General features: G+C 41.1%; 1 protein-coding gene across 3 annotated transcripts in view; it reads right to left on the reverse strand.

Annotated features, from left to right (window-relative positions):
- Positions 1–742: 742 nt before the first annotated feature.
- Positions 743–26845, reverse strand: part of LOC306870966 (protein FAM222A-like) — a 54609-nt gene continuing 28506 nt past the window's right edge. For 2 of the 3 annotated variants that reach the window (XM_079418589.1, XM_079418590.1), the window contains exons 2-3: positions 24215–24372; positions 743–3972 (exon numbers count right to left, since the gene is read on the reverse strand). In XM_079418589.1, coding sequence (XP_079274715.1) covers positions 2507–3972; positions 24215–24320 — 1572 coding nt within the window. In that variant the 5' untranslated portion in view covers positions 24321–24372 and the 3' untranslated portion in view covers positions 743–2506. Of the gene's footprint in view, positions 3973–19121; positions 19188–24214; positions 24373–26845 lie in introns of those variants that run through there. The other variant, XM_079418591.1, reaches the window with a different exon arrangement.

The raw sequence follows: 26845 nt of genomic DNA on the forward strand, positions 1-26845 counted from the left end.
TTTAGCTTTGGATTATTATTATTACATTTTGCTCTACTTAAGGCACTAAACCCAGATTGCTGTGCCAAAAGATGTGCATTGTGAAACAATGTTGCTCTAAAATGTCACAGCAAGTGGTTTAGCAACAACCAATGATAATCCATGCTGCTTATCTTAAATACTAATGAACAAAACTCACATGCTGCGTTTCCTTTCTGTGTTTGAGGGAAAAAAATTGAACAGTGACAGCAAACTTGGAGTGATCGACAAGCAGTTATTAAAACACGTTTCATGCTGCACTTGTCAAATCAATGTTGTTAACCTCGTAATATGCAAAGGGTTTGCAGGGTGAAGTCTCAAAACCTGACTACGAGGACTGATTAATAACCCAGGGTAAAGTATAAATTGTTTACTATGATTAAGTCAAAAATGACTTTGGGTAAACCATTTCAATTGTGGAAAAACTCTGTTTAGTACATTTACACTTAGTCATTTAGCAGACGCTTTTATCCGAAGAGACTTACAAACAAGGACAATGGAAGCAATCAAAATCAACAAAAGAGCAATGATATGCAAGTGCTATGATAAGTCTCAATTAGCTTAATGCAGTATACGTAGCAAGGTTTTTTTTATTAGTTAGTATACCTCTGCAAGAACTCAGAAGAAATTAATTTTCCATCAGTCAAACAGCTTCAGTGGGTGCATGAAACATTTCACTTTTGTAATGCAGACAAGGTCAAAGCAAAGACGTGGGTTTCTCAATAAATTCTTGAAATCCTTTTATTTTGCAACTCAAAACAAGAAGGGAATGAGTATGTGGTACATTGGGAATGTAGACACAGCTGTACTTTTACATTTTTTTTGGTGTAAGCTCAGAGAAAACAAAATTGTTAATACAGTCATAATAATTGCACTTCGTAAATCTAGACTGTAGCCAGCTTTTTGCCTCCGCCAGAAACCCCCCATCGACTCTCTCGAGTTTCTAAATTCAATTTACCGGTGAAATTTGACTGACAAAAGAAATGCTAATTTAATGCCAGGGACCGCTGTGCCCATCCAATTTTTCTTTATTTCCCCCCTCTCTGTCCCACAAGGCATTAGTCTTCTCAGTAATCTAAGTGCAGTACATTCACAGGAAAGTCACAGTCGTAATAAATATTTCAGTGTTGAGACAAAGCTTACGAGCGGCCTCAACCTGGCTCGAAACCGCTAGCACAGAGCTGAGAAAAACGCTCGGCCCCTCTCCTTCCACATCTGTTTGAGAGAGGCAATGATTGTTTTTTATCGTATCAAAAAGAGGAATGGTCAAGCGACACCTCTGATAGTTTACCTCCCCTCAGGTCCTCATTTAATGGAGTCACGTGCACTTCAAAGCTATCAAACTCGTTTGATCCCTAACCAATCAAGAACAAGATTTCCAACAACAGACGGCTCATTTTCAGAATCCAAATCGGATTCATTTCGGCATGTCAGAATGCGTTTCTATGACAGACCTGATCGGCCTAATCTTGTTATTGAGGGCGGTCTCATTTCAGAGCTTTCCAACAACTGGTTCCTTTTATATCTGCTTATGTGGAGATTTGATTCCAGTGTAGGTGAATAAATGAGCATTCTGTTGTTTAGCTCTCGGTGGCGGTTACACCGTGAGAACAGCAGAAACTTAAACTGTAGCCAAAGGAGATTAAAATCTAAATTAAAGACCCTTAACGAAACATTAAAAAAACCTAAGCATTTTACACTCTTACTCCCTTAGCAGCCGATGCATATTATATACTACAAATATATATAAAACAACAAAAATAGGTTCAAGTCTTCAAGTTCTTTAAATACATTATATTCGAACATCTAATTTCCGACCTCCCAAGACTTTCACACATTGTTACACCCCAAGCAGTGCAATTTCTCTGAAAAAACAACTACCGCTAAGGTTTTTCCATTTTATCCATTAGCGTCACCTAAAAGCACTTATCTAGTTGTCTTTTTGGTCTTTGAAATGTTTTAATGCGTGCATACCGTTACCTCTTCCAGTGTTTTGTGAGCACAGGTTCAACCGTATCTTTTACAGACAAGCGTGGTGCTTTAAGACCATCATCTTCATCACGTTAATCCAAACGGTTACTTGGGGAGGAGAGGAGGCCATTTTTACTTCATTTAAATCATTGACTCTCACCAAAAATAAAAATATTAGTCTGATAAAATAATTCGAAAGGAAAAATAGAGAGAGAGAGAAACGAATGAAACAACAACAACAACAAAAAATCCCTCTTGGCAAAAAGAGAGAAAAGAATCACAGAATCCACATTTAGGAACATTCCAATTCCCAGCCAGCAATTCTCTCCCAGCTCTGAGCCGAGAGGCACCGATTGGCTTTCCAGCATTCACCCAACCGTGTTCACATCCAGATCTCCCCCAGTCTGCTTTGAGCAGGATCACCAAACTCCACTGCAAATCTAGGCAATGGCAACAACTGCAGTTTGCGATTAAAGATTTTCCAGTTGCTCTTTATATCGGTCAGCCCCGTCTCTTCTTATCTGTAAACAGGGAGGCGGATGTGTGCATGCTGGTGGTCCAATAATCTCGGCACAGACACGGTCTCGTATCCCTTCCCCAACATCTGCTCCTTGATGCAGGGAGGATGGATGTCATTGATCAGGTATTCCAGTGACTGCAGACTGCTGCTCAACACTGACGTATTACATAGACTCTTACTGGGCAAACTGCAGCACAGACCCCCCGTGCTGTCTATGGGGGGGTGGTGATTATGATGATGGTGGTGGTGGTGATGGTGATGAGGGTGCTGGTGAGGGTGGGGGAATCCCAGCTCCCTGTGTCCCGTCACCGGTCCAGCTGTGGTCGTAGCTCCTGGCAGCTCCTGTGGGTTGTAGCAGTCGCTGTCCGGCGTCACCAGAACGCTGTTCCACGGAGGCGCAAAGTACTGACCGACAGAAAAGTTCCCATGCATCCCCACACAGTTCAAAGGGGAGGAGCTGACCTTGTCGAGCCCACCCCCACCGCTCGTACTGGCCGTCATCGGATAACCTCTGGAGGAGGACACCTGCGCCCCTCCGAGCATGATGGACCCTCCTGGGGCGCAGGTTTCGGGCGACTTGCTGATGACGCCTCCGCCTCCGCTCCCTCCGCTGTACATCCTCAAAACCGCCTGCTGCTGCTGCTGTTGTTTTTGCCACAGGAGGTAGTCCATGCCTTCGGGATACACCCCGGCCTTCATCGCCTCCCCGTTCTGCCCTGGCAGCACCGTCCCTGAATAGGCCATGTTTCCCTGCGGAGCCACACTAGTGACGTAGGTCGCCCCTGAGGAGTTAGCGGTGCCTGGCTTGGATGGGCTGGGGTTTGGAGGTCCCGTCGACGCCCCGTTTTGACACACCTGCTGCAGAGCCTGGGCCTGGCAGTGCTGGTTGATCTGGTAAATGATGCTCTGGATGGAAGGAAGATTCGACTGAGGAGGGAGGTTCAATCCTCGGCCCCCCGCAACAGGGATCACTGAGCCAGCCACAGTGACGTTAGGGGGGACTGCCAGAGCGGTGGCCTCTGGCGGTTTGGGAGGCCCTGTGTGGTACACAATCTGTCCGTGGCAATGACCTAAAGTGCTGCTGTTGGGAGGCGGATAAGGAGCCACTGCTATCTGCGCTGGAGACAACTTAGTCCTCCTGCCCTCTGAGTTTTTGAGGACGCCCTTTGTGGAGGGTGCGAAAGATGACGAGGAAGATGAGGATGATGACAACGACGATGACACCTTGACGATCGCTAACAGACCCTGGTAGCCCCCGGTGTGGAGGTGTGGGTAGGGGCTGTAGCGCTGTCCGGTGGTGTCGTATCCGTTCACAGTCCGGTTAAGGTGCTTGTGTTGGGGGACCCTGATGTTGGTGGGGAAGATCTTGATGGACAGAGGGCTGTTGGCCATCTTCTGCGCGTAGGCATCCAGCTCTGCTGCGCTGGGGTAGCGCGGGGAAGGCATGGGGACAGTCAGCTCACCTGCAGGACAAAAAAAATAAATAATGTTAAGAAAACCATGAGAAAACAGACTTATGGCCCACAACCTATTTGTCATTTGGATCTTGACAGCTACCGGTCACCATTTAATTCATCAGCAGCCTGCACATTCTTCTAAATAGACACTATTCTGTATACCGTATTTGTGTGCACATCCCAATCCATTTAAGTAGAGACAAGTGTGCTAAGCCTCTAGCAAAGACTTCCATCCCTGGTTGAAGGTCACACAGCCATTGCCTTCAGGTGTATAACAACAGCTCTGCCTTATCCACAAGAAATAAAACAAGACCCTTCCTCAACTTTGAATACTTGCATCGTGTTCTCTCAGCTACCCAATTGGCATTGACCTTATGCACATATGTACTTTACTGCAATCTTCGATGGTAAGAAAATGTCTGCTAAGAACAAAAATTGAATGGTATAAACCATAGATCCATACTTCACAAATGATGTGAATATTGAAAGTTTTACATTCACCTTGTCTATAGAAACTCAATTTTATTCCTCACCCAGTCCTCTCTCTCTTCTACTCTATATTCCAGTGGAGGTTTATCCCTGGATAAATAGCTCTTTTTTAACTCGAAATCAGGCACCTAAGGCATTATTAAACCAGTGCTTTGTGAAATTAATTTGGCCTCTCTATTGTTCAAAACTGGGTTACCCTTGGAGACGGAAAGGAGAGCGAGCAGGAAGTAAGGAGGATAAAAGGCTTGTTTAATTGCACTGACACATTTGAGATTTATAAGTAGCACCAGTAGGTCTTAGCCTTGGCCAAGCCAATTTCTCAATTATTCAATCAGACCATCTCCAAATGAAGAGACAGACCTACATTACCCCTCCCATGAACCCCTGAAAACTCCACCCACTGGGAATCCATAACCGGGTTTTTTCAGCCTGTACTGAGAAACTGTGAGACAAAATGTACTGCAAGAGCTTTGTCATAAAACATGATTGAGACATCCATTAAAAGCTGCGCTGCAAAACTGACTCACTCCTATTAAAACGCAAAGACCCACATGTTGGGCAGGGCAGGAAATTATAAAAAACCCAATAAGCCTTAATGTCTCCGACAGCAAGACAAAGTGTCCTTGTAGTTGGACTCTGTTTTGGCTTGTTTGGGGTTTCGAATCAGGCCTTTTCAGAGAAACCCGGCGCTTTTGGGATTCTGAGAAAAACGAGTTGAGGAAACAAGGAGAAAGAGCTGTGAGAGTCAGCACAGAGGATGAGCGGAGGTGAAGGGCCGTGGTGAGATTGGATTTAAACGACATTATTCAGGCAATTTCATGGCTACTTAGTTCAGTGCTACAAAAAAGCAGAGGGGGAGCGGGCAAAGCACTCAATTTACAAGTGATAAATCAACTGCCACAAATGACTACCAACCCGCTCAAAAATGATATTTTAAGGAAAGTGTGCATATTTTCTGCTTGTTTTTATCATTCGGACTAAAATTAAAGTGCCACAAATGACAGTGTCAGCAAATGACAGAGTGGTTTTCCAGAACTCCGGGATCCAGCTGTGAGGAAGTTGTCACATTTCTGATTGTCACACATCCTCTCCTCTCTAGCTTCCATTAAGCTGACACAGGTCAATCACTCAAGCAGCTAAATCTACATCATCCATTGCTCTAAGCCCTTAAAATCTAATAGCGCATGGTAAAAAAAAAGGTGGTAAAAAAGAAAGTAGCAATGCAGAGTTGCAGATTCAAGAAAACAAACGTCTAGCGATTATTATTTTTGAGAATGTCACAACAAAGTCAAATCTGCAGAAGCAGGTTTCACAACTTTCCCAGTGGATAGGACATATCTGACCATTCCTCTTTCCAAAAGAGTTTCATTTCATGTATATTTATAGGTCTTGCTTGCTTGAGTGGCCTGCCTCAGACCACAGCATTTCAAATGGAATTGGAACCAGGGCTCCAGAGAAGACCAAAAAATAAAAAATTGCATCCGATTGTGCTGCTGCTGCTACTTCTGTTATTGTTGATACACACCTCTGTTTGGGATCACTGTCATGTGGTGTGACCCCACTTCTTTTGGGTTTTAGATCAGACAAGACCTCTATAAATACAGACAATACACAATTCACAATACAGCATCAAATAGTTTTGTTGCTTTTTCTGAGCGTCACTGTCTGAACTGATTGGCTGAACTTGTTTTATTTAATTTATGACCACCTTTTTATGGATAGAGATTTTTTTTTTGCATGTATCATTTATTTTCCAGCTGTTTATTTGAGAATAAAAGTCAGGTCATGTTTTAGGCCACATTCGTGCAGAAATCTAAACAAACCTCAAACATCCACCATCTCAGACTAGCTCTTTTATATCTAATGAGTCTTTTTACAGCATTCCTGAGGCTACAGAGGTCTGCACAGTGTTTAAAGTGCGTATGTTAGCTGGCATCTTCTTGGGCAGCGGATGAAAGGATGCTCGTCTCCGTGCTGTCACAGTCTAATTGGAGGTGTTCTAAATGGGTCAGATGAAATGGGGGCTGTCGAGCATCTGTCCAGCCCATGCAGGGCCAGCGCAGGGGCCGACACTTTCAACCCCCTCGGTGACAGCAGCGCCACGGCGCTTTGATGTTCCCCAACAGCCAGCACAGAAGGGTGGGTGGGGAGGGTGTGTGCGTGTGCCCGAGTGTGTGCGAGATACAACTAAACTGACAGTTTCCTCACTTCATTGGATCCATAGAGGGGAAAAAAAACAGTGGATTTCAAAGAGGCATCACTGGTCCGTATGCAAATAGACGAGCCAATTTTCTGATCTCCTTTACGTAAGGAGGGGGGTCAGATCGGGTGACTACCTTTGATCATCACATGGTTTAATTAAGGAGCCATGCTTTGCCATGTCACTCTCCCTTAGCCTTCTATCTCTCTCCTCCCTTCACTCCATCTCGCTTCACCAAAACGTGCTAATTATCATTAAAGCTCAGTTAATGCTGTTGCTGCCATGTGTTTTTGGGTGACAGGTCCATATTTTCCATTCCTAAACTGCTCCTTTGAATCCTTTCGTACAAAGGAAAAAGCCGCTGTTGCTGTCTTTCTCTCTGTGGCCTGCTCTTGTTTGTCAACAGGCAAGAGCCTTCAGCACCCGACCTGCCATCAAAGGGTTTCACACTTCACAGGCCACGGGGATTAGAGGTCTTTCAGACCCATAGAGAGCTGCTCCAACCCACAAAGGCCTCTGGCTATTACAGCAGCTATGAGCACAACGGTGGAGAGAGAAAGAGAGGCGGACAAACAAGTTTGAGTTTGCAGTCGTCACTGATTTTCTCTAAGGACTCTTTACTAAACATTTCTAAATGATAATTAAAACTATGTCAAGGTTATAAACAGGCTTTTTACATCTCATGCTTCATGTAATCGCTCAATCAGTGTTTCAACCGCGGAAAGACATCAACAAAACAGCATGGAAATAAAATGTCACATAGCATTTCATTTACCTCAGCAAGTCATCAGTGTCCACAGCTCGTTAATTCACTAGAGACATGAAGTCTAGAGAGGAGCATTTCGCGAAATACTGCATTACAACATACAGTTGCATGCGAAAGTTTGGGAACCCCTTGCAGAATCTGTGAAAATGTGAATAATTTTAACAAAATAAGAGAGATCATACAAAATGCATGTTATTTTTTATTTAGTACTGTCCCGAGTAAGATATTTTACATAAAAGATGTTTACATATAGTCTACAAGATAAACAAACAGCAGAAATTATTAAAATAACCCCCTTCAAAAGTTTGGGAACCCTTGGTTCTTAATACTGTGTGTGGTTACCTGGATGATCTACGACTGTGTTTTTGTTTTGTGATGGTTGTTCATGAGTCCCTTGTTTGTTCTGAACAGTTAAACTGAGCACTGTTCTTCAGAAAAATCCTCCAGGTCCTGCAGATTCCTCAGTTTTCCAGCATCTGTTGCATATTTGAACACTTTCCAGCCGTGACTGCATGATTTTGAGATCCACCTTTTCACACTGAGGACAATTCAGGGACTCAAACACAGCTATTAAAAAAGGTTCAAACATCCACTGATGCTCCTGAAGGAAACACGATGCATTAAGAGCCGGGGGTGAAAACTTTTGAACAGAATGAAGATGTCCAAATTTTTCTTATTTTGTAGAAATATATATTTTTTTCCATTTAGTACTGCCCTTCGGAAGCAACAGAAGCTACTTGCATGTTTCCTGGAAGACAAATGAAGTACAATTTACCTTGATCTTCAAATTCAAAAAGTTTTCACCCCCGGCTCTTAATGCATCATGTTTCCTTCTGGAGCATCAGTGAATGTTTGAACCTTTTTTAATAGTTGTGTTTGAGTCCCTCAATCATCCTCAGTGTGAAAAGATGGATCTCAAAATCATACAATCACTGCTGGAAAGGGTTCAAATATGCAAAAGATGCTGGAAAACTGAGGAATCTGCAGGACCTGGAGGATTTTTCTGAAGAACAGTGCTCAGTTTAACTGTTCAGAACAAACAAGGGACTCAAACACATCCATCACAAAACAAAAACACAGTCGTAGATCATCCAGGTAACCACACACAGTATTAAGAACCAAGGGTTCCCAAACTTTTGAATGTGGTTATTTTAATAATTTCAGCTGTTTGTTTATCTTGTAGACTATATGTAAACATCTTTTATGTAAAATATCTTACTCAGGACAGTACTAAATAAAAAATAACATGCATTTTGTATGATCTCTTATTTTGTTAAAATTATCCACATTTTCACAGATTCTGCAAGGGGTTCCCAAACTTTTGCATGCCACTGTATACTCATTATATTTTACTAAACCTGTTAGTCTTAATTATTTAATATATGTTTAAATTAATCTGTTTTGAAACATGCTATGACAGCCAGTGTGTAATTGAATACATTTGATCAAATAGCCTAGAAATGTTATTATTTATAAGTTAATTTAAAAACTGAATTATGTGCAATTTATATGTTTGCATACAATTTTTTTTTTTTTTTAACTGAGTGTTGATCATCTATTTAAAAATAAATAGAAATTAAATTTAAGTTTGGGTTAAGTTGTTAGGCCTAATTGTAACCTTATAATGTAAAAGGGCTCCCTGATGTTTTAAGCATAAGCTGAGGTAGATGTGCGTGCGTGCGTGCGTGCTTGTGACAAATGAGGACATAAATTTGTATAATGACATGGGTATGACATATGTCTGTGTGTGTGTGTGTGTGTGTGTGTGTGTGTGTGTATGTATGTATATATAATACACACACACACACCAGATGGGTAGATGCTGAACTTTCAAACATGACTTGTTTGACTTGTTTCCTCACACTTCCCCCTGCCCAGATATTACACTAACATTATCTGTCACGTAGGCCATCTCCCGAGTGAGAGCGAGTGTGAGATCTTTCATCAGCTCAGACCTGCGTGACTTATTGGTACTCAATGTCTCTGATCACGCTTGCGAGCACAGCGCAGATGGCGTCCTGTGATAAACACAGACACTCACACCTAAACACACGCACTCACATGATAAACTCAATAACAGATCCACACAAGAGCGCAAACATGCCACAAACGCAAACAAAACATACTCCAGTAAATAGGCAGACATGAAACCACATACACTATCACACACACCGGCTCAGTGGAGTGAAGCGTGTTGTGGTTGCTCCTGTTTGCAAAATGTATGTGTGTGTTGTGTATGCTAATGTGGGGCAGGAGTTCTAACAGGTGTCTGCATGGTCGACAGTCTGCAGTGCCTCCTGGGCAAAATGCTTCACACTTGCTTCATCTCGACATGCGACAGCCTTGTACGGATTAATTATTTCCCTTGAGGAAGGCAGCAATCCATTCCTCGTTCGCTCACAGAACAGGAGCTACCGTGTGTGTGTGTGCGCTCAAACACAGTGAGAGCAGGCAAACCGAATTACACCGGCCCTGTCCTGTCCATTTATTGCCGATTATTCCTCTTTGCTTTACAGAAATGATCCATCGCGCTCGCTGGCCGTTTTGATGCTGCACATTTACCAGCAATCTAATATCAGTGCTGTCCTCAGCGAGCGTATTCAGTCATGCATTGTGCCTTTTTCCTCTCCTGGCATAAGGACAAATGATCCCGTCCTGCCAGGCACAAAGCGCTCGGGGAGGACGGGAGGGGAAGATTGCGGGAAGCGGGATGGCAGGGGGATAATTAGCGGAATGACCTCTGTCCTTAATCACTCGCGGCTGGCACCGAGTGCCCGTGTGTCAGAGCGGCAGTTCTCTAAATGCCATCTCTCATTACCGCCGACGCACACCAACCGGAGAGGCTCTGCGCACACACAAAAACACAAAAAGACAACAGACCTGATCTCCACAATCTCCCTGCCATCCCGCCGCGGTCTCGAACGGCAAACGGACACCCGCGGGCTGGAGTAGGGGCGAGCGGGGCTAGGAAAGGCCCAGGTCAGCCTGGGCTGAGGGTGCGGCGGATGCCATACGGAGAGAGCGTGCGTCCTTCACGCTGCCTGGACCGCCCTTGAGCGAGCAGGCAGTGTGGAGGAGGCATAATCCTAAATACTCAATTAACACTACTCTAATTAGCAGCAAGAGTGTGCGTGTGTGCTATAGGGGGGGCATCAGAGGGATATGAGTGAATGCGAGTGGGAAGAAAACTGTAATTGGAGGTCCTTAAAAATGAGAATTGTCTGTGTAGGCCGTTTATTCACTCTTTAAAGCAATGCATCGAGGTACAGAACGAGAGAAAGAGAGAGAGCGAGGGGCCAGATGTGTGCAAGCATCCTCAGGGAGGCGTCTGCAGGAAATGATGCAGAGATGAAAGAGAAGTTGTGACACAAAATAACTGAATATTTTCAGTGACGCATTTACAATTAATCCTCCCAAAATATCAACTTCCCATGAAGAGTAGCTCTCGACAGAAGCACAGATGACGTTGTACACTTCAGCCCTATAAATGTGTGAATCGTCTGTGACGGTTGAGAGGTGACAGGATAACAAAAAAAAAAAAAAAAAACTTAAATTGTCCAGTAGCATCGATCACGCCTGCAGAAGCGGGAGAGAAGGGGTTTAACAGCTGCTGGGTTTCAACAAAATGAACAAACACAAAACCACATCAGCCTTGGCTCAACAAATATGGGTTGTGGCAAGGCACAGATAAACAGGAACTGATTCTGAGAAAAACACACATGCACTGTCAGAAGCTATGCAACATCCAGCAGGTTCACAGCACCCCCCGTCCTCTCAAAGCCTGACCTGTTAAAGCATATGAGCGGTCAGCACAAACGCTTAGACAGGAACAGCCATCATCTTTATGTGCCTGTGTGAGAGAGACATCCGACCCTGGCAATTCTGGGCCAAGTCCAGTTTCTTTTCCACTGTAGGTGCCTGGGCTTCTCATTGTGATTTTACATAATTCACACAATTGAGCAACAGATGGGCGGAATTCCAATTCGCATACTTATGAGAATGAAACATATGTACAACAACAGATATGACAGTATGTGTTTGAGTATGCAGTAAGAAACTATGTCAATACTAGGACAGATTGTAGTTTCATAAAACTGCGTTTTCATAACATATCAGAACTCAGAATTTGTATACTACTCCTAAATGCAATAATAACGTAATAGGTTCATGATATCATAATGCATTATTGGGAGTATTTCAAACACTATTATAAGGTGATGAAACTTTTTTTGAAGCATTTATTGTTGAATAGTGCGTTCTGTTTCAAATGCCTTTTTTTATACTTTAAATATGAATTTAAAAACACTAAAAAAAATCTAAATTCACATTACACACCACAATTTAACGGATTTCTTTTAAATATGGTTGTGTTTCATTTTATTAATTTAGACAAAAATAGCATAGAATTTAATATCAGCCATGGTAATCTGCCATAATAATTCTTAATATCAGTGCATCTCTAAAAGTGGCCAAATTTACTTTTGTATGGCAGAATTCTGCAGGCAAAATGCTGTCATCTCAATAAGAATCCACAGATTTTTGTGGGAGTGAAATAAGGTGAAACATTCTCAGATTCAATCATCAGATTTATGTTTATTGAACTTTTAACAAGCAAATTGGCTGTATTTATCCTTGGTAAATTTTGCAGAATCGCAAAGGATTGTGGGCAACATTACCATAAAAAACATGTAGATGCATCGAAACCAGTCAATCAAAGGCACTAATGGATTTTCGGTGGGCTGGAATGCACTAATCCAAATATTGCATACCGTGTAGGACAGATAGTATGCAAACGGGATTCAGATTTGGCCTGGTTAAACATACACAAAACAGTCAAAACACAACTCATGCATATGCACTCCCCAACACAAGCTGGGTTTTATGTCACTCTGGCAGCAGAATGGTTTCATAAAAGTGGGACGGGTAGAGAGACAGAGTGTGAGCGAGCGAGCATGAGGGGCTTCTGGTGTCGTTGTATTCTAAACAATACCTGCCTGTTGCTAATGGACGTGTCATCTGCTCTTCTCTCACACTGATTACTCAGCGATTACTAACCCAGGCCCCTAGTCGCCGTAACAACCGCTGCCGGCACAATGGAACCCTGAATGTGGCAGCTGTTTGAAGCTCTACAATTAACCCAGCATGCCTCTGTGTGCCTCTCCGGCTCTAATTGAGTGGAGAGCTGAAAGAACGCGGCTGTCCTCCCCCAGACTCGGGTTCAGATCTCTGCCCCTCTCAAACATGCACTAATGACAATAATAGAGCAGGACTGTGGACCTGTCTGTCCAGACCAAGAGTCCTACAGAGAGACATCTGAATATGCATAGACTGATAAAAATAGGTATGCTAATGATTCACAGTAATTGCTAAACAGTTCGCACAAGTAAGGTGGGAAAAACAAACAATGCAAAGGTGGGATGAAGAGAAATTTGGACAATACTTTTATTATGGGCAATAATAACTGATATAATCTGTCTGTCTGTCTTTATTAATCAATTAATAAAATAAATAAAAACCTGCCGCCTACTCAAGCTGACAAAGTGGTACTAATACACCTACACTTATAAAAATACACGTCCCAAAAAAGGGTGATGTCATATAAGAACCATTTTTAGTTCCCTAAAGAACCCTTTTGCACACATTTCCTAAAAGAATAACTTTTCTTAGCGTGTTTAACATTTTAATTATCTAAAGAACCTTGTTCCACTTTAAAAACCTTTTTTTGCAACTGAAAAGGGATAGTTCATCCAAAAATGAAAATTCTGTCACTCTGTTACTCACCCTCATGTCGTTCCAAACCCGTAAGAACATCTTGGGAACACAAATTAATGAAGTGAAGTGACATACTGCCAAGTTTGGTGACCCATACTCGGAATTCGTGCTCTGCATTTAACCCATCCAACGTGCACACACACAGCAGTGAACACACACACACACACAGCAGTGAACACACACACACACACAGCAGTGAACACACACACACACCGTGAACACACACCCGGAGCAGTGGGCAGCCATTTATGCTGCAGCGCCCGGGGAGCAGTTGGGGGTTCAGTACCTTGCTCAAGGGCACCTCAGTCGTGGTATTGAGGGTGGAGAGAGCGCTGGACATTCACTCCCCCCACCTACAATCCCTGCCGGCCCGAGACTCGAACCCACAACCTTTGGATTACGAGTCCGACTCTCTAACCATTAGGACACGACTTCCCCCAGAAATTAAGATATTTCTGATGAAATCAGAGAGCTTTCTGACCCTCCATAAACAGCAACGCAACTGACACATTCAAGGCCCAGAAAGTAGTAAAAACATCGTTAAAACAATCCATGTGACATCAGTGCTTCAACCCTAATGTTGAATGAAGTTACAAGAATACTTTTTATGCACAAAAAAAAAATCTTAATTTGTGTTCTGAAGCTGAACGAAGGTCTTAACGGTTTGGAATGATATGAGGGGGAGTAATTAACGACAGAATTTTCACTTTTGGGTGAACTGACCCTTTAAAAGGTTCTTCATGGAAATATAGATGCCAATAAAAAAAAAAAATTATTACATTTCAGGATGTCCACAATTAACAGGCACGCATCTATGTCATAGAAAGACATGGAATGAAAATGTGGTCTGTTGACGTTAGGGATATAAACAATTAAAAGAAAGAAAAGTAAGTGTTGAGCAGACTGAAATGGAAAAGCTGTCCAAAATTTAATCTAATATTTAGTTAAGGCCACACTTGGCTCTGAGCTTAATCGATTCATTTCCTGCTCCGCTCGGGGTGAACTAGCAAAACATATTCTGGTTACTTCGCTAATTCCCCACAGATACCAGCGAGTACCCAATCAAAGGTGAATCTCAGAGCTAATAAGCGCAGGGGCTCCGAGTCAAATTAAAATGCACATGAATAATACACGTGATACTTGAGACCTTCTCAGAGGAAATAACATTTTAGGCAATATCCACCCGAAGACAGCGCGTGAAGACAGACCATTTAAAAGCCAATTCCAAAATTTTAATTCAATGAAACAACACACATTGGAGATGCTCTCTGCTTGGTCTCACACACACACACACACACACACACACACACACACACACACACACACACAATTTTAAATGTCTGGAAATCTCTTTACTCACTCACCGCTATATACCCTCACTTCCTTTCTGATCGTCCTTCCTCTCCTCTGCTCTTGCACTCTCATCTCTCTCTCTCCATCTCTTCCTCTCTCTCTTTGAGTAAGCGAGTTTCATTGGGGGTGCTTGCTGACTGGAATCACCTCAGGGCGAACACTTTATTATCTGCGGTCAAAGCTTCACTACAAATACCATTCTACACACACAAGTGTCACTTTGCATTTGTCTGCTCTCTGCCTGCATAGGGCCAGCAGGACCAGGCTGCCTGTACAAACACACACACACACACACACACACACACACACACACACACAGCGTGGGAAAACAGACAACACTGATTCCTCTTCCTTCTTATACAGTACATGCTTGTATATGCTTATACATAGAAATAGAAAATATATAAATTTTCAATATATGTAAAGTGCATATATATATATATATATATATATATATATATATATATATATATATATATATATATATATATAAAAAATATGATATAATAGTGTTTACAGCTGTACAAAATGCAATATTTAAACATGGATCTTTTCATTAAATATACTATTTTGTGTGTTTTTGTGGTGCTTGTGAGCTTTTTGTGTTGCTGTTTTTCTTATTCAGCACAGAACAGCTTTTCTCTGCCCTCCATACCGTAGCAGAGAGCACGGGGTACGAGAGATTATAAAGAAAGATGAATAAGAAATTCTCTGAGCTTGTAGCAGCAAGGGGAAGATAACAACCGCTCCACTCCCAGAGGAGAACCCCACAGACCCCATCCACATGCTCTCCTCCTAACGCCTCCGAGAGCCCCTCTTCATCATCCGCAACAGCGGCGACAGCAGGCAGCGAGCGCTGTCCTCTCCGTGCCTGTGTGGAATGCTAACCGTCAGCAGACATGTCAGGGGCATTGTGGGACGAGAACTGGTCGACTTTGTTTTCTCTCACACTTCATGCCACACAGCTCGCCGGCGAACGAAAACAGCACAGACAGAAACAGAGCAAACTGAATTGGAAAAGCTTGTACTGCACTTTTGCATTGTTCTAGTGTTTGTCAAAACCAAAGAAGTTATAATTCACACAGCTTCAGAAAGGAAAACTCGACAATCCAAAACACGTTTATAATTTTCCTCACTGCAAAATAAACTCACAATATGAACTCAATGTTTTTGATTTATCTTCCCCACAGGAACATTTAGAGTTCAAAAATGTATCTGTAGATCTATAGAAGTCCAAAGAATCATCTTCCACAAAAGTAAAAACAATAAGAGAAGTCCTAGTTATCATGCAAACTGGAACCGCAGCAATAAAGTTTCAAATTAAGCCAGTCTTTTACTCCATTATCAATTTGATCAAATATGGGATTTTATAAGCAATAACTTAATCAATAGTTAATCTTGGTACTCTATAGTTGTTTCTGATCCAGTTATGTCATTTGCAATGCATCACGGGATGAATTTCTTCACTCAAGGCTCATAATTTTGTCTGTAAAGAGGTTTGAAACTACCACCATTTCAGTTTCTGCTACAAAATATTTATATTTTGCATTCATTCAGAAAATGACTGAGGACAAAAATTGTAACCTGTGCCACTAAAAACAATAGTGATTGCAGACCTATTCGTGATTCCATTTGTTTTGCTGGTATTTGTGTTAACATGTTTTATCTATGTGGTGACACCTGGCTCAAGACAAATTCCTTGTATATCAAACATCTTATGAAGTTCTTTTTTCCCCATAGTCCTCCCTTTTCTCATGTCCTTATCCTGCTCACCAACACACAACATGCTCCACTCCTCTCAAGCTCTTCAAATGCTGTTTAGTAGGTGTTTCTCTATGCTGAGGTCTGATGGCCACCCACGAAGAAACAAAACATGAAGCGGCCCATTTCACTTTTATACAATAGACTCGTCTGACTTGAATGAATCCCTCATGTGCTTTAGAATTTCTGGGGTTACAAAGTCGACAGCGAGGACAAGCCATTGCTCTATCCAAACATCTTCCTGGAAGAACGAGAACGAAAGGAGAGTCACTGGAATTTGTAATGACAAGTGCCAAATAAAATATCTAGCTGCATGACTTTTTTTAAAGGAATATCCATATTACATACAACCTAAGACTTCATCAGAGGTATTTTAACAAATTAATTTTGACAAGTACCTAATTTTTGTAAAAACAACCCAAATATGTACAGTAATACACTTATAAAAAGAAGTCTAAGGAGCAATTGAAATACAACTTGGATTTAATCCAGAATATTACTTTTCTTATTGTGTGCTGTTAAAAATGTTCTTTGGTTGACAATTAAAAAAACTGAAAGAACTGAGGAACAAACACTCCGTCAAATAAAATCTTGGAGAACATCAGAAGCTGCTTGATAGAGCTAAAGATAATGACGAGATAACTCAATGTGAGCGAGGAAATGAAGAAAAAAAAAAAGGTTCAATTTCGCTTGTCTCTGATAAGATGACCTCTTTTCGACTGCAAGATGTATATCAGTAAAACTGTCAGAAACAGTCATTCACGCACGCACGCACACACACAAGATACACTCACATATGCACAGTGTGTGATAGAGAGAAAAATCAGAAAATGAAGCTGAGATTAGGAAGACGAACAAGATCTCAGAGGAACAGATAACAGAAAGAAAGAACTAAGGGTGTACAGTATATATGTGTGAGTGTGTGTGTGTCCTGACAGGCCGAGGGAGATCTCACAGTGCGAGTCTGCAGGTAAATAGAAAAAGAGGGCTGCCTGCAGCTAGCCTGGAGCAAGTCTCAACCCTTCTGCTCTCTCATTTAGGAAACAAGGTCTCCACTGCTTCAAAATGAATATTAAACACCCTACACACACAAGCGCTGGTAAAACCACAAAGCCATTGACCACTAAGCCATAAGTCAGCATGCTTGTAAAAATTTCAAGGGACTGCATTTGCACAAACAAGATCTATTTTCATTTCCAACACTTGTTTATTTATATCTAAACATGTCTTTGTTTGCTCTTTGACAATGTGTCTGAGAATATTAGACCACAGAGACATGTAAGGACAGGAAACAAGAAAACCAATCAAGTCTTTCATACTAATTCTTCTGATACTAATTTGCAAGCGAGGCTGTTAGCGCACACACTCTCTTTACCCAGAGGAGAGTGAGTGTGTCAGGCAGGCTATTCTAATTGATGTTAAAGGTCCCAGAGGAGCAACAATGTTAGTTTAGCACGTCATGTACTGTCTGTCTTTCTCTCTCTCACACACACAAACCATGTGAATATGATCTGTCCGTCTTTCTTCACTAATCTCCTCTTTCATTACACATTACATGGCTCCTTTTCAATAAGCGATATAGATAAATGGATGGAGAGACAGACAGAGAAATGGACAAAATGCAGGGAGTTAGACAGACAGAGAAATATGTACAAAAGATATAAAGGGAGGTAGACAGATGGTGAGAAATATTTATAGAAAAGATAGGGGACAGATATATATATAGAGAAATGTAGAGAAATATACATAGACAAAATAGAGGGAGACAGATTGATAGATCCACTTTTTTGTGCATGGATGAATAAATACAGACCAAATTACATCAAAATACGCGTTTTGGTGAATATCCTAGTAAACACAGTCGGTTAGGCATATATACGTCTTAACAAACAGTTGAGAAAGAAAACACATGTGTATTAATAAATCCATGCTTTCGTTCTTAAAGTGACCTAATTCTGTCAAAGAAAAATACAAGTGCTCACTGCTCCTGAGTAAATAACCTTTGTAACATCAAAAATGATTAATCTATATTTCATTTATACAGTGAAGACCATGCAGTTATTTTACATTTGATTATTATTTGTGTAGCGTACCTGAACATTTATTTTAGACCGAGCTGAAAAACCTGAAAAGCACTGTTTATTGAATTTGTGTCTTTGTTCTATTGTATTTATTTTCTGCTATTGCTTGTCATTTGGTTATAAGTAGAATTGTTTTTAGCACTGAGCCATTAGTAGCAGCCATAATTGTTTTTCCAATTGTTTATTTTCTTTATTATTAAAAAAAAGTGTAGGCCTATTTTTTTTGTTAATGTCCCAATTGATGTACAGGATGTGAAAATTTCAGATAAATGTTCATGTTATATATTTTGGTTGCATTTGTGAGTTAATAAAAATGTAGATGGTTGGTTAAAATAGGCATTTAATATCATAATATCGATCAATATACTCCTGTATCGAATCGTTATCGTAGAATTATTTGAGGTATCGGCAAATATCGTATCGCTGGGTATGAGAATCGATATCGTATCATATTGTGACAAACCATCCGATTTACACCCCTAATAGATAGATAGATAGATATAGATAAACAGAAATATAGACAGACATAGACATGTAGACAGATAAAGACAGATACAGACAGACGGATAGATAGATAGAAAAAAAGACTGATAGAGATCAATATAGACAGAAAACTAGACAAACAGAAGGTCAGTCAGGCAGACAGAGAGTGATCGGACAGACGGATGAATAAATATGAGATGGAGACAGGCGGATATCACAGTGTGTGTGCTCATGTTCTGCATCTTCTAACCTGTCTCCCGGCCCCCAACGGAAGGTCAGTCTCCGAGTGTGATCTCATTTCCTCAGCCGCTCTAGCAGCCCTGGATCCCCTCCACCTCTTCCTCCTCCTCTCGTGCCCTCCCTCTCTACCTCCTTCCAATCCATTCATACACCTGGGAGGCCCACGCGCCAGCTTAAAGGGCATCTCGCTTATGTCTGCCAAAGCCACGGCAACAGCCGCTAGCATACCAGGCCCCCTTCCCCACCCTGCTCTGCCCTCTATGCCAGTGGCACCCAAAGCCCCAGGATGGGCACAGAATGAGTGGAAAGGTTGGTGGATTCCCAGCAGTGCCCGGAAATGAGCCTCTGGTTGTGTCTGCAGGTTGCTGGCAGGGCGATCGGCCAATTGTAACCCTGGGTAGCAAAGAATACTGCAGGATTGGATACAAATAACACTAAAAAACCTTTGATTGTAACTGCCTAGTCACTTATTGATATTAATATGAATGCTCATTGCGCATCATGGGAAATGTAAGCCCTAAAGGGCACAAACTAAAATAAACTAACACACCTCAGAATCATGACAAGGAGGAATTATTAGTTGCCCTTATAAGCATGGTTAAATATCTTGTGTCAAATGTGATTTGTTTTCTGCGTGGTGCCCCTGGTGGACTGGAGGAGCATTGCACTGCATAAACAAAGACATTCTGGCAGGCATCAACATTTCATGACCCTTCCACAACCCTTAGCGGAAGGCTCAGTCCAATTCTGACGTCTTGTCAGTATGATACTGACTTATGCTTCTCATATGGTTCAAATCTTTCCCATCAGGCCTTCAGAGGTGATAATCTCCCTCTACCGGATTGGATGTTGTGACCCTGCAAATGATGTCACAGTGCCATATGTGCATCTGATTGGCTGCCAATGCCTGCTGTGGCTCAGGGTAGAGGGAGAAGAGTGTTGTGATTGGACCTGAAGCACTCACTCACAGACACCTTAGACAGGTGAGTGTGTAATGGATCGTGTGTAACATTAACAATCTACATGAAGGAGGAAAGGAAGGAAAAATTAAAATGCAAGAAAAAGGCAAGAGTGAAAATGAGCAAGATTAGAAAGAGTAAAGAAAATTAAATACGGAGCAAAAAAAAAGCAAAAGTGTGAACAAAAAAAAAGGGAAAGAGCGTATAAGAAAAAAGCAAAAGATGAAAGAAGTGATGAAGCAAAACAAACATGAGAAAATGAATACTGAATTAAAGAAAGAAAGCAAAAGTGAACAAAAAACTGAATGTAAAAAAAACAAAAAAAAACAAACTAGAGTGAAGAATGAAGTACAAAATTAGAAGACGAGAGAGTGAATGAAAGAATAAGGAAAAAAAGAGTGGAAGAGAGATAAAAAGTGAACAAAGTGAACGAAAGAAAGAAAGACCAAAAACAAAGAAAGAACAACAGAGCAAAGTAATTAAAGAGCAAGAAATATACAAAATAAATTAAAGTGTCAAAGTAGGGAAACAAAACAAAAGAAAAGAAATTGAACAAAGCGAAAGAAAGAAAAAGAGCAAAAGAAAGAGCAGGAACTAATAAAGGAGGAGGGAATATTCAAAAGAACGCGAAAAAGAGAATGAAAGAGCAAAAGAAAGTGTGAAGGAAAGAACGAGCTACAAAAGCAAGACAGGCAGAAAAGCACCCAGAATGCATTGCAGAGGTCCGCGTCGGAGTGGCTGTGATGTGTCCGGCCCCGGTGCTCCTGTACCCAGGGTGCTCAGTGATGAAGTGGGATCTGCCCTCCGCTCATACTTTCATGTCGCCATCTAAGCTACTGGCAGACAGACAGCGGCGGGGGCTGGACGACAGCTACAAATGTCACCCGAACAGGGAGATTTAATTAGGAACGACAAGCCCTGACGCGCGAGAGTGCCGCCACATACTCCGAGAATTTAGGCATGCTGAAAGCGAGTGGCTGTGATTTATAATTTAACTAATGCCTGGCATTTCTTTTTCATTTCTTGGCTAGAAGGGGGAAAACTCAAAAGGCCTCCTCACTAAAGCTAATCTAATACGATATTTTTAAGGGCAGGCGGTCAATGGCTTTTGTCGCTCGCTCTCTCTCGGTTTCTCGCTACCACCACTTTGCAACTCAACCCTGACTTTCTCTCTCGTTTTTTTGAGTTCTCTTTCTGCTCAGACAGGGAAAGAGGTGTGATAATGAAAACAACCTCCTTTCCTATCTCCCGCCTCTCTCTCTCACCCGCTAAGCTCCATGCACTCTGGGGAAATTGATTGTCTGGCGGACCGATCTGAGCACTCACAGCTGATGCTGGAGCCAGTTAAGTCCCTTTTTTATTGAGGGTACAAGGCATTTTTAATGGGAGTCGCATCAATGAACTGTGCAGGCGCTCGGCATCTGCATGCAGAAGCGGGCTTTTACTATAGTTTTTTGAATACCCTCCCAAATCCTCTCTCTCTACTCATGCCGGATCTGAGGAGGACAGAAAAGCAGGAACCCGTCCACCTCCATCATCTCCAGACACACTGGCCTCTCTCTCCGTCCAAAGCCTGACACCTGTCTGCAGCTCCAGACCAGACGGTGCGGTCCATACATACTGAAACCTCAACGCAGACACAGATACTCTAATCAATGACACACACAAAGGTCTTTTACTTGTTGTTATGAGCTTGTGCTCTACTGCGGCGATCTCTCAATCAAAAGCAAACGGATGCCAGGAAGAGTGAGTGTGTGAGACAGAAAGAGAAAGAAACTGTTCTTTTGCTATTGATTTCAGCCTCAGACCCCTACTGACTGCTTCTCAATAAGAAGTCTAGAAAGGAAGCGGCTAAATCCTGCTGAAATTGGAGGGAGGGAATCAATTTAAATCAAGCATGGCGGTCTCCATCTCTTTTCTCTTCTTTTGTTTTTACTTTTCCGTGCAGAATCATTGATCTTTGAAACTTCTTTATCCATACCACATTTATACCTCCACTTCGATTGTCCATTCATCCACCCACTCCTTCATCCATTCATTTGCAGCTTTATTCAATCATCCACTCATTCATTCATTCGCTGCTTCTTCCATCCATCCATCCATCCATCCATCCCTCTGCTCATTCATTTTTTCATCCATCATTCTGGCTCTTCATTTATTCATTCATCCATCCATCCCACATATGCATCCGCTCCTTTTTCCGTCCTTTTTCTTTTCTATTGTGCCAGTCAAGTTCTTTCACTTCCTGTTCTCAAAGTTCACTCTTTTACAAAACATACACGCATGCATTCTTAAAACCTCACAACAGAAACATCTCAGACAACGGCAGCAGGTGCCCATGGATGTCCTTTCCCCAAAAAGCTGTCCCTTTAACCTTTTCCTCTTTGCCAAGAAGGAGAAAGCAGAACGATGCCACACTGATCAGAGAGCAACAGGAGGACGAAGCCATCCTATTACCTTTAAGCTGTTCTGAGCTTAGAGCTGAACCTAAGGGACAGTGGTTAGAAGTTCCTCAGCTCATCTACCTGTCCTCACCATAATCAGCTTGTGCATGTGGAATAATGCCACGCCAACAAAACAGAACTGAAAGCATATGGAATGTTCTAAAAGAAGGACATCACCCCTCTTCCTCTCTATTCTTTCCTTTCTTCTCTCCTTTTCATTACAGGAAGAGCTCCCTCAGTTTAAGTCTAATCTGAAGCTTAAAGCAGAGCCCTGGGATCTTCAGTCAGAAAAAACAGAACAAAACAAACAAACAAAAAACAGTAGGCTGTGCTTTACTTTCTTTAATCTCAGAGCCTGCCAGAACAAGATTTGTCAGTCTGTAAAATTCCTACAAACCCTGAACAAACATGGACGTACACATGAACAGCTACACATATATACAGTGTGGCGACCAGAGGACCTGGTCTACACTGGTTACTCGTGCATATGTGTGAAACAGACTTATGGAAAATGAGCAGATTTGTTTCAGCATGCGTTTATTTGCATACAGGTAGGTCAGTAATGACACACACCACTGCAAATGTTTAGCTAACCTTGAGCTAGAAGCCTTGAAGCCATGGCAGGGAACCTCAGTGGTAAAGTCTTTCATTCTTGCTGATTCAATGGTTATTGAACAATGAAGACAAACACACTACAAATGTCTGCCACTCTTCACCAAGACCCTCCATAGACATTCTACACGGAGTTGCACATAGACAGGTAGAGGCTGCATTGAGTATAATGGATTTAGAGCAGAGCAGGTTAAAGTGCAGTAGAGAAGGAGTTTTCAAACTAGGGCTTTGGGTAGTAGGAGGTCTGTAAATAGAGGATATTTGATCATATTTTATTGATTTATTATTGTTTGTAAAATGTGTTATTAAAGCTGTCAAAGTTAACAAGTGCAGTTTTTTTTTTTTATTTACATTCAACAAATTTGACAAGACTACTATTCAATTTCAGTTTTCTATAAAAATTAGTCAAATAATTGTTAATATTTTACTCTAGTAAAAGCAACAGTTAGAAAAGAAAAATCGGCATTTAAAAAGTAAATATTTTACTGATAATATTTGAACAATTTACTTTAGTACAATGAGAATATGAAAGGCAATTCTTCAATTATTCAAGGGGACGATTGTATTTCTGGATCCTTGGCATCAAAAACCCCTGCAGCAGAGTACACTACACTAGAGTGGAGTATAAAATACTATAGGAGAGGAGAACAGACTCAAGCACAAGGACAAAAGCCAGCAGCACTCCAATCAAGGCTGCAAAAAACAACATGTTAACTATTTATGTCTAAACAATGGCACTGTGAGAGGAGCGAAGCTTCTTGGGGCATGAAATGAATGTGATGTGAACATTTCAGGGGTCATGAATGTGCTTCATCACACTGACATAAAAAAGCTCTGTTAATAGAACAGTGTGAAAGAAGAGTCTATTGTCAAAGTTCATTTAACTCATCTTCAATGCCGTCAGTGCCTAACTACAAAGTCACATTTAATTATTCAGTCTGAGTGTTCGGTCCCATCAGAAGGAAGTAAATCTAATATGCTGTGCCAGCAATCAGCAAGACAAACCAGTTTGCTGTCGACCGTTTGTATTCGTCATTTATGATCAAATTAATCTAAAACGAGAAATAAGAAATCTCAACTCTGCTCACATTTGCGGTTGATGTGCTGCGTTGGCTCAAGACTCTTGCTGCTGCTGCAGATGGCTGTGGCGTGCTGGGGTGCAGGGTTCTGCCTCCTCTGCAGACAGGCCAGCATGACTGCGCAGACGCAGGTATGATTCTACAGACACTGGTTTGCTGAGGCCGACCTGCAAAATGAAGAAAAATGTAGTTGTTAGTGATGTAGTCAGAATAAGCAAGACGTGCAGGAATTGTACCGATTTAGATGAAAAAATTTTATTATAAAAAGTCATTTGGGAACTGGAGGTTATAGCACATAAAAAGGTTTTTTTAAATAATTTAAGTAGAAATAAAAACCAAAATAAAATCATAAACAATGTAAATAATAAAATTGTATTAAAAAAAATATATATATAAATAAGTGTAAATAAAAGTATCAAAACTATAAATATTTATTTTTAAAAATAAAAAATAAAGTTTAAACAATAATTAAAAGTTTCTTTGTCTGTATTGCTGTTTGCTTAATAAATAAAAGTATCAATAAAATTATACATTTATATTTTTAACAGCATAAAAATTGAAAGCATGAATATTAAAAGTATTAATAAAATTATTATATATTATATTTTTTAAATTCCAATTAAAAATAGTGTAAAAAGCGTAAATAAAAGTATTAGTAAAATTACAGTTGTTTAAAAGCATAAATAAAATAAAAAATAAAAGTTTACATATTAAAACTATCAATAACATTATAATAAAAAATATATATATATTAAAAGTTTTAATGAAAAAAGTATTTTTAAAAATAAAAATAATTAAATAAGAGTAAACTAAAATAAAACTAAACTAAAATACGAAAAGGATCAGGAAATGCCAGATTCAAACTCGCATGTGTCAGAGCACAAGCTCTAACCACTAGGCCCCGACTCCAATGTGTAGATGTATTTTTTTTATTCAGTTCTTCAACTCACACTTGTGAAGCACAGAAGGAGGACACACACAGAGAAGTATGTGAGGTGGAGGTTTAATGCTGCTCCAGCTGCCTCTCAGCTCTGTGGTCTGAATTACAAACACACACCTGCTGCATCACATGGGAATACAGCAGCCCCGTCCTTCCTGGCCATCCCACAGCACCCATCCATCAACAGCCTATCACTTCCCTCAGTCACTAGAGGAATAAAGCACCCATCACTGCTCACAACACACGGTAAGAACAGAACCCTGCGCTGACCTGCTGAAACACTTCCGAGGTGTTTTTTTAAAATGATGCGGATGTCAAAAGAGAGAAAGAGAGCCTGTGCAGTTCAGATGATGATTGGCATGGTGTTTTGCCCAAAAAGGTCTCGAGGCGGTTTCCAGGAGTTTCTGCTTGGAGTGTAAATGTCCATATTGTGTGTGGGTGTATGTGTAACATGCTGATGAGTCGGGTGGGGGGCAAATGCCAAGCGCACATCAGGGCCAGTGATGGGCGTAATCAATCTCCCCCGGGCCATAAATCTCTGGCTGCATTCCTGCTCTGCCTCCCTCCATCTTCAGCTCTTTCGCTCCAGAGGAAGAGTAGAAAACGGGGCGCGCTGCCAGACAGTCGATACAGGAAACAGCAGCTCTGTTGGAGAATGCGTTATAGGACCATCTGACTACGTTTTAGGCCGCACTGCCGCCCACCAGCCGACTCTCAGACTAACAAGGACAGTCTAATGGGAAGTTAAAGGAACAATCCTGCTGGAGTAACTTTAGGGGAAGTGGCACAACGGAGGCTTCGAACTTGCAACCTTTTGGGTACAGGCCAAGATGGAACAAGATCAGGATTTTTTTTAAGCACAAATGTGCAAACGTATCATTTTACAGCTCATCTGATTGTCAATTGTTAAGCATTTACAATGATTTCCTAAACTTAATATAGACTTCAAGGTTAATTTTCACCTCTGTTCATGATATATGGAATATTACAGGCTAAGGTTGTGTTTGATGCCATGACGGCACTTACTGTGGCCCAGGAAATGAAACTAAATCAAACCAAAATAAAATAAAAATCCCAAATACACAAAAACCTAAACGAAAACTAGCCTATTTTTACCTAAAGAAAAAAAAAACAATGGGCTGAAACTAAATTAAAAATTTCAGTACTCCAAAAATAACTAAAAAAAGGTGAAAATTTTATGTTTAGTTTTTCTAAAACATGCTATATTACCAAACTTTATGGAGGTTAGATAGCAAAAATTTGAATTGAAACATTTAGTGCATTAACTTTGGCAGCCCTAAAATTCTAAAACCAAAATAAAAACCAAATAAACTGAATCTAGAAAATTATTAAAAGAAAAAAAATACACTAAAACCATTAGTGACTGAGTGAAAACTAAGAAAAATAAAGACTGATACAATGGAAATGAAATAGTAATTCAAGAACATTTCAAACCATAATAACCTTGGTGAAATGCTTAACATGGTTTGCCTAAGTAGGTAGGACATGCTCCTGGATCAATATCCTTGTTCTGGAACAGCATTCGTATCAACCAATCAGGTTTTAGGATTAGGCTTTCAGCTGGGGTTAAGGGCTTGAACAGCATTCTTACCCTGATTGGTTAGGGTTCTGGGTTCAACTAGGGCTATAATTTACAGGAAGGCTAAATCAAGTCGTGCCAGAGGGCAACTGTGTAAATT

This window comes from Barbus barbus (genome assembly GCF_936440315.1).
Source record: "Barbus barbus genome assembly, chromosome: 6".
Lineage (NCBI taxonomy): Eukaryota > Metazoa > Chordata > Actinopteri > Cypriniformes > Cyprinidae > Barbus > Barbus barbus.